The following is a 9,330-nucleotide window of genomic DNA, read 5'->3' on the forward strand; positions in this document are numbered from 1 at the left end:
CCGTTTCAAGGGGCGAGGGGCAAGGGGTAGGGGAAGGGGTAGGGGTAAAAAAGAGAAATGGGATTGGGCCTTAACTCATTGGCTGCCATTGACGTCTATAGACGTCAATCTAATTACAACCGTTCACTGCCATTGACGTCGATAGACGTCAATTGCGTTTTTCAACGGGAAGGGCTGGAGGACGGTCTGGCGGAGCTTGTCCATCAATATCAGGCTTGTAAACTAGTGTAATGACGTGTAGGTGCCCTGTAGGCCCTGTAGGTGGCAGCAGTGCCCTCTTTGGATGAGAGATCAGCATTGATTATGAGAAGAAGAAGCGAGATGACAAGAGATATGCTAAAGAAACTTATGCACGGAGCCTATGTGTTCCGCACGTCGGCACATTATGTACCGTGTGTGTCGCGGTAGTTCGGAGAGGAAGAGGGTCGCGATCGTGAGAAAACGACGGAGATCATTGAAAAAGACACCGACGACCGACACCGACGCTGGACACCGGCGATCAAGCCGGGCCGAGCGGCCGGTGAGAGCAGCAGCTGATGGTGCGTCACCACAGACCAGAGCCCAGCTCAACTGACGGCTCGGTGGGCGTGACCCGAGCGATTCCATCCGGATCAACCAGGAGCAGCAGAGACCCGTCCCCACGCTCCAGAAAGACATGAAGGTAATAATATAATACATCAATGGTAAAAATAATAAAATAAACTAACTTGCTAGCGAGCTAACTTTTACTGCTTAGAGAAGGGCGGATCGCTTTGATCGGAAAGGTTGAAAAAAAAAAAAAACTCCACATCACACTTGACTACACTGCCCTGCTAAGCCAGACCGCAGTAACTACCGAAAATTCGAAATTGATTTTTTTGTGAAATTTAACTTGTCAATAAATGTTTTATCTTGTGTAAAATTTTCAGCGGTCAATATTGCTCAGTTTTAGTTTTATGAGGTATGAAAAATTGCAGTAACTACAAAATCACTCTTGAAACTAAGCCAAACCGCAGTAACTACAGTTACTGCACTCTGTATCTGTTTCCCTGTACAAAATCACGCTCAAAACTGAGCCAAACCGCAGTAACTGCGCAGTTACTGCACTCTGCCTCTTTTCGCCTGTACTCCAGCTGTAGTTACTGCTCTCTATTACACACCGCTAGCCAGTTACGGTAGCTAGCTAACGTTAGCTTCGGCAGGTTAGCACCAGCACAGGGACCGGTTCGCCCCCCCCCCCCCCACCGCTGTTCGGACCATCGGACCCCCCCCCCCCCTCCCGGACCATCGGTCTCCCCCCCACCCCCCGGACCCTCGGACCGTCGGACCCCCCCCAGCTATCCATGGTGCTGAACCGGTGACGTTGTTTACACTGTGCGCCTGTCTGTGAAACGTGCGCTGCTGCAGGGACTGGGCAGATCTGTCCCATTGCTTTCTCCCCCACTCCGTTATGATCTACCGTCCCACAGAGTAGAAGAAATACCGGTAGGCTACACTTTTTTCCCCCTTCCCCGCTCCGCTCAGCGCGGCTGAACCCGGCTTGTATGCGGTTTGAGCTCAGCCCACACGGGCACGAGTCTGCTGCAGCCCCCGCTCCTGTTGACAGCAGATGCGGGAGAAACAAATATATTTCTCTGCTCTGATGCTTTGGTTGAGCTTAGGCCATGAAGAAAGAAGTTTGTTAAGTTCAGTAAAAAGACCAGGTAGAGGCTAGACAGGCTAGAAGCATGCTGGAAAAAAACAACAACATTGTAGTTACTGCGCTTTGCCGTAGCATTACCTGTGTATTTATTTAAGGAAACCTGGCACCAGAGCGCAGTATCTGCTTTTTAGGGGTCAAATATAAAATATGTGGTCATATATTTTATTGCATAAATATTACTTAACGAAAACCTGTCAAATCTGTGTATTTTCACTAATCTACCTACAACACATTTGGAAGGCTAATCAAAAAACTTTAAAGCCATTTTTCTCAGTTTCACTGTTCGCGTAGTTACTGCGGTCTGGCTTAGCAGGGCAGTACATCTAAGAGATGTATTTTTATGGTAATTCTATATATTTCTATAATTTACAGGTGGTGGATCGAGCAGTGGTCGACCATGGGGCAGAGGTCATGTGACAGCTACAAACGTACAAAAAAGTTAATGCATTTTTACTGATATTTGTAAATAAATTATTATTTTGCCATCAAAAGTCCTTTCTCAGTGTTGTTTTTGTTGTTTTATAGAAGGAGAACACTGTTCAGATGTGTGAGGTGTCACTAAAGCAAAAAATATCAACGTCAAAGTCACTGTTCTGCTTGACATGTTTCTTTCCACAAAAAGCTTGTTTTCTCAGTGTTTTGGTCAAAAACTGCTGTTTTTGGCGAAACCAGCCTACGTTCTACTGCTGTTTACAAAAGAACGGAAAAAGGTAGAAACAAACTTTTTTTTCCTATTGAACAAAGAGAGTCTACTCTTTCTCTTGGTAGTTTCGGTGTTTATATAGTCATAGAACACAATATTCTGTGGGTCTTATAAGATCGTTCAAAATGCTCTAAAACGGCTGGCAGTATGGGGCTCTCTGATCTGAAAATGGCTGGCAGCCAATGAGTTAATCTGCGATCAGCCAGCAGTGCCAGAAGCAAAAGCACAGGTGTGGGAGGAGTTCAGAGAGGCCTGGTAGAAGGACTTTCAGGATATTCTGGAAAACCCCTTTGGCGACTCAGGAAAGGGAAGCAAAGCTTGACCCAGGCCATGTACAATTGGGAGGGGGTTTGACCAGTCAGTCAGCATGTGTTTTGTAGACTTGATGAAGGCATATGACTATGTCCCCCAGGGGACCTTGTGGGGATGCTACAAGCCATTTGGTGTCTGTACAACCAAATTGAGAGGTGTGTCTGCATTCTTGACTCAAGGTCAAACACATTTCCGGTGAGGGTTGAGTACGGCCAGTTTGGTGAGCCTCCGGATCGTATCTCTGCTTTTTGCAGATGATGTTGTCCTGATGACATCATCAGAACAAGACCTCTGGTGCTTGCTAGAACAGTTTGTAGCAGAGTGAGGCTCTAGTAATTATGTGATGTTTGAGCTTAAAAAAATGTACACGAATTTCAGCTCAAGATGAAGATGAGCACTGGAAACTTTATTATTTTATTCAGTCTCTGTGGAGACAAAAAGGTGGTGAGGTCATGGGAGTGGGCAGAAAGGAAAGAGATAAATCAGCTGTATGACAAAGAGCTACAGCAGCTCAGCAGCAGCTCATCTCTCTGGTGATGAAGACCTTGGAGGGAAGTGAACTCTGCTTTCCACAACTGCTCAACGCCTCCTGCAGGAAGCCAAAGTATCCTCACTTTGAGATCATGCTGACTTACACTGTGCTGTCATCCATCTCTCTGCTCACTGTGACTCTCAACCTGCTGGTCATCATCTCTATCTCGTACTTCAAGTAAATAAATATTTCATTTCCGCATAAAAGTGCGAAATAGTGATGTTAAATTAAGAATCAGTGGTACAGAATACAGGGACTGTCTGATTTCAGTTTGAGAAAATGTTCTTTACAGTGTTGTTAGGAAAAAATATTTAATTTTGACTTTGTTTTCATCTGAATTATGATTATGACTTTTTACCTATAGTGTTTTAATGGTCTTTCTCTCCAGGAAACTCCACACCCCCACCAACCACCTCCTGCTCTCTCTGGCTGTATCAGACTTTTCTGTGGGGCTCCTCATGATTTTACAAATGACGGTCATAGATGGCTGCTGGTTGCTCGGTGACCTGATGTGTGCTCTCTATCAGTATCTGGCATATATTATCACATCTTCATCAGTAGGAAACATGGTGCTCATATCTGTTGACCGCTATGTGGCCATTTGTGACCCTATGCATTACTCCACCAAAGTCACTCAGAAAACAGCTCAAATCTGTGTTTATTTGTGTTGGTCAGGTTCTTTAATCGTACAAAGTCTTCATCTGATGGACAACCTGAAACAACCAGGCAGGTATAACTCCTGTTTTGGAGAGTGTGTGGTTGGCATCAACTACATTGCTGGATTTACAGATGTTATTTTGACCTTTATTGCTCCAATTACTGTTATTGTTGTTCTGTATATGAGGGTTTTTGTTGTGGCTGTTTCTCAAGCTCGTGCCATGCGTTCTCATACTGTAGCTGTCACTGCTAAGAAATCTGAGCTGAAAGCAGCCAGGACTCTGGGTGTTGTTGTGGTTGTGTTTATCATATGTATCTGCCCATATTATTGTCTCTCTCTTTCAAGCCAAGAGCAATTGGTGAATGCTTCATCTGCAACTTTTTTAATATATTTGATTTATCTGAACTCCTGTCTAAACCCAATCATCTACACCTTGTTTTACCCATGGTTTAGGAAATCAGTGAAACTCATTCTTATACTTAAGATACTGCAGCCTGACTCTAGTTACATGAACATACAATAGAGGGAGACACTGAAATGAGCTCCTTACTATGAACAGGGAGATTAACTTCTTGTTTAATGTTGTAATGAAATAACATGTGCAAAACTCTAAAAGAAGATATCAAGAGTTTCAAGTGGTTTATTGTCTCTCTTACATGCAAATTACTCTTTTACATTGTGTGTTACACAACAGAACTGACTGAGAAAAAACAAGCACTGAAACTCTGCAATGTTTGCTGCCTCACACAGGATTTTAAATAATTTTATATGAATTACATCTGATTGAGTCTGTCCTTAGTCCTTACCTGAGACTATGAACACAGTTACAGGGTTCCCACTCTTTTCTTGAAATCATTTTCCAGGACATTTTCAGTTGCTACAGTCTGACCGACATGTTATTACGTCACGTATACACTAATACATCCCCCGTCCCATTCAGGCTTTGAAGAAGTTTGTTTGTTTTTCATATTGTAAGAATGCTGGGTAGCTTTAAAAAAAAAAAAAAAAAAAAATTTTGATTGTTTTTTCTCTGATATTTAAAAAAATCTTTACTATTATATATTTAAATACTGTTAACCTTATTGGTTCCAGTATTTTCTGGGTTAGTTTTGTTTTTATGTATGTTTGTTTGTTTTTCATATTGTAAGAATGCTGGGTAGCTTAATTTAGCATAATATAAGCATTATGATTCTGCCTGTGCCTTTTCAGTGACTATTTTGTCGATAATGTTTGTAGCTATTATGTGATGTGACTGAATAAAGAATTTCATCATCATCATTGTACCTTATATTGTACATTTAACCAGTTTGTTGTTTATTCCTCTCTCACCCCCAGAATTCTGATTTAAAGAGATAGTTCAACATTTTGGCAAATTGGCCTATTGTCATAATCCCTATAGTCATAGCAGTAGGTTCGTTGCCTTTAATTGTCGGTACAAGCTATTTTTAGATTGGCGGAGCAGAGCTGCTCAGAGCTACACTACGGAGGCTCATGGGATTTCTTGGTTTCCCTCATCAAACTCATCACATACACAATCCAACAACTCCAAAACGCTCTGGTGGACAAGTTGTGACCTGCACATTCACCACGCTATGAGATAATAACAGAATGTTATTATATGAGACAGAGTTGTTTTAGAGGCAAATTCATGCAAAACCGCTGATTTGCATTCCCGTCGGGGGCAGTTTTTCAGCAAGCAGTCTTTGTATTTGCCTCGAAAACAACTCTGTCTGGTAACATTACATTATAATCTCATATTGGTGAATGTGCAGGTCACAACTTGTACACCAGAGCGTTTTGGAATTGTGTATTTGATGAGTTTGATGAGGGAAACCAAGAAATCATGAGCCTCCATAGCATAGCTCTGAGCAGCTCATGGCTCTGCTCCACTGTTCTAAAAATAGCTTGCACTGACAATTAAAGGTAACGGGGCCCATTTGCCAAAATGTTGAACTATCCCTTTAAAGATGTGCAGTCTGTGGCTCCGATTTATGTATGAAATAATCTCTTACATGCTTAGAAAGTATGTCAAATTTATCAAAGAACAACACAAAAACAAGTTTTTGTTTTTAAACCAGGGTTAGGGTTCTCTGTGCTCTTGGTCCAACACTGGAAACACTCATCAACTAACAGTCTATAGTTTTCTCACTCATAATTTCTTTGGAAAACAAATCCTTATATTAGTGGGGTCTGAAAAAGTCAAATCGAGCTCTGGTAGCTGATGTCACGATGTGATAAATACATTTCCAGGACAACTCAAGCTTTTATTTGACTTTGTCTCTCATTTTCCATGTGTTTTCCATGACTGGAAAATTGGTCAACCATTTTCACATTTACATCAGTAGCCTAAAATGAATTACAGTAAAATGATTTACAGTGAACCGATCGGTCTACATTTAATTGAATAATTAAAGAATACAACAGGGGGAAATTCGGTGTGACCTGCTTGGTTTTTTGGGCCCGTCCGTGTCACAAAGCTCCTTGCTTCTCTCCGGTGTTGAGTCAGACCGGGTTCTATAGCCCTGTTATCCTCCCCAGTGTTTCACATTCATTCATTCATTCGTGGTGGTGGCCGCCGCAAATAGATTTTTCGGCTTTTGGCTCGACCAACGCAAAATTGTTCTGTTCATTAATTCGCTGTTTCTCTGTTATTGTCACACACACACAGAAGCGTGCATGCATGCATGACAGTAGTGTGTGGTAAAAGCAAAACTCGTATGGTCCGACCCCCCCCCCCCCCCCTTTTTTATTTGCGTCATTGCTTTTTTTTTATTTGCGTCATTGCTTTTTAAAAATTTGCATCCCAGCGTTCCTTTTTATTTGCAGCGTTTCTTTTTATTTGCAGCTTTCATTTTTATTTGCAGAAAGTGGACTATTGGATGGCAAGATTCATGACTGGCTGGTTTACAACGTTAAAGAAATGTACTGTTGTGACTGTCGTATGCATGGCTCTGAGAAAGTCAAATCAAATCAATTTGTAATTGCAGCGGTGTCTGGCAGTGCGTGTGTGCATGCGTGTGTGTGTAAACGTGGTACGTGTGTGTGATCAAGCTAACTGTGAATTGTCATTCATATTTTTAGGATGGATGAATTGAAGGGGTTAAATGCAAACCAGGCCCCAGTCTTCATGCACTCCATAGCAGAAGTTGAAGGGAAGAAGGTGAAATAGGAGATATCTGCCTCCAAGTTTATCTCCAGAATGGTAGATGGATTCACAGACAGCAGTGTAATAGAAGATGAGGTAATCTACAGACCTTAGATCGAGTAGAGAAGGAAAGTCAAGGTGCAGTTTGTGGGGATCCAGGCACTGAACATGTAACAGACGCAGTGTGCTCCATGTCTGCAGTCAATAGCAGTGAGAATGAATGGAAGGAGAAACTAGTTGCATGTGCAACAGATGCAGCAGTAATGACAGGATCTAAGACAGGCATGGTCATCCGGCTTCGTGGGGAAAAGTCCTAGGAGTCCACTGTATGACACCCCGCTTGGAAATGGTGTTTAAAGTTGTCATGAAAACCAACAGTCTGTGTAGAAAAGTTGAGGATCTTGACTGGCCTGTTTTATCACAGAAGCCCACTGAACAGAGCCACATTAATAGAAATCATAATGACAATGTTTAAATTATTCTTAATCTTCGTAGTTGACAGTTTCAGTCAGTTCTGTTGTGTAACAGACATAACATTTTAGAGTTTTTCACGTGTTATTTATTTTTAAATCATTAAACAAGAAGTTCATTTTCCTGTAAGAGGATCATTTCAGTGTCTCTCTCTATTGTATGTTGATGTAACATGAGTCAGGCTGCAGTATCTTAAGTATAAGAATGAGTTTCACTGATTTCCTAAACCATGGGTAAAACAAGGTGTAGATGATTGGGTTAAGACAGGAGTTCAGATAAACCAAATAAATTACAAAAGATGCAGATGAAGTATTCAGCAAGTTATCTTTGCTTGAAAGAGAGAGACAATAATATGGGCAGATACATATGATAAACACAACCACAACAACACCCAGAGTCCTGGCTGCTTTCAGCTCAGATTTCTTAGCAGTGACAGCTACAGTATGAGAACGCATGGCACGAGCCTGAGAAACAGCCACAACAAAGACCCTCATATACAGAACAACAATAACAGTAATTGGAGCAATAAAGGTCAAAATAACATCTGTAAATCCAGCAATGTAGTCGATTCCAACCACACACTCTCCAAAACAGGAGTTATACCTGCCTGGTTGTTTCAGGTTGTCCATCAGAAGAAGACCTTGTATGAATATAGAACCTGACCAACACAAATAAACACAGATTTGAGCTGTTTTCTGAGTGGCTTTGGTGGAGTAATGCATAGGGTCACAAATGGCCACATAGCGGTCAACGGATATGAGCACCATGTTTCCTACTGATGAAGAAGTGATCATATATGCCAGATACTGATATAAAACACACACCAGGTCACCGAGCAACCAGCAGCCGTCTATGACCATTGTTTGAAAAATCATGAGGAGCCCCACAGAAAGGTCTGATACAGCCAAAGAGAGCAGGAGGTGGTTGGTGGGGGTGTGGAGTTTCCTGGAGAGAAAGACCAGTAAAATATTAACCATATTATATGTAAAATATACATTATAATTTAGATAAAATCAAATCATCGCTATTTGGCAGTTGTATGCAGAAATAAAATATTTATCTACTTGAAGTGGGAGATAGAGATGATGACCAGCAGGTTGAGAGTCACAGTGAGCAGAGAAATGAACGACAGCAAAGTGAAAGTCAGCATGATCTCAAAGTGAGGATACTTTAGCTTCCTGCAGGAGGTGTTGAGCATTTGTGGAAAGCAGAGTTCAGTTTCCTCCAAGGTCTCCATCACCAGAGAGATGAGCTGCTGCTGAGCTGCTGTAGCTCTTTGACCAAAGGTCTGTGTCATACAGCTGATTTATCTCTTTCCTTTCTGCCCACTCTTCCATGACCTCACTACCTTTTGTCTCCACAGAGACTTAATTACAAAGTTTCCAGTGCTCATCTTCATCTTGAGCTGAAATTCATGTAATTTTTTTAAGAGCTCAAACATCAAATTGTCACTTGAACCTCACTCTGCTGCAAACTGTTCCAGCAAGCACCGGAGGTCTTGTTCTGATGATGTCATCAGGACAACATCATCTGCAAAAAGCAGAGATACGATCTCACAAAACCGGTCGTACTCCAACCCTCACCGGAAATGTGTTTGACTTTGAGTAAAGAATGCAGACACAAATCTCACTTTGGTTGTACAGGCACCAATTGGCTTGTAGCACTGAGCCCTGTACCCCATACTCCGACAGTTCCCCCCACAAGGTCCCCTGGGGGACATAGTCATATGCCTTCCTCAAGTCTCCTCCGACGCACCTTCAAATGCATAATAAAAGATTTATCAGCCTTAATAAGACATTGTTCTCGCTTTAGATCCAGTACCTGCAAA

At 42.0% G+C, this 9,330-nt stretch overlaps 2 protein-coding genes across 2 annotated transcripts; one reads left to right on the forward strand and one right to left on the reverse strand.

The window, feature by feature from the left end:
• Window positions 1–3,232: 3,232 nt before the first annotated feature.
• On the forward strand, window positions 3,233–4,409 carry LOC311004687 (trace amine-associated receptor 13c-like; the record flags this gene model as incomplete). Its single annotated transcript, XM_083996859.1, has 2 exons — window positions 3,233–3,405; window positions 3,617–4,409. The coding sequence occupies 2 exons, from the start codon at window positions 3,233–3,235 to the stop codon at window positions 4,407–4,409; spliced, it is 966 nt and encodes a 321-aa protein (XP_083852985.1).
• A 3,245-nt stretch (window positions 4,410–7,654) lies between these two features.
• LOC311004688 (trace amine-associated receptor 13c-like) lies at window positions 7,655–8,799 on the reverse strand (the record flags this gene model as incomplete). The annotated part of the gene is made up of 2 exons (XM_083996860.1): window positions 7,655–8,447; window positions 8,567–8,799. The coding sequence occupies 2 exons, from the start codon at window positions 8,797–8,799 to the stop codon at window positions 7,655–7,657; spliced, it is 1,026 nt and encodes a 341-aa protein (XP_083852986.1).
• Between the last annotated feature and the right edge of the window lie 531 nt (window positions 8,800–9,330).

The sequence above is a fragment of the Trachurus trachurus genome (genome assembly GCF_905171665.1).
Source record: "Trachurus trachurus genome assembly, chromosome: 21".
In the NCBI taxonomy this organism is placed as follows: domain Eukaryota; kingdom Metazoa; phylum Chordata; class Actinopteri; order Carangiformes; family Carangidae; genus Trachurus; species Trachurus trachurus.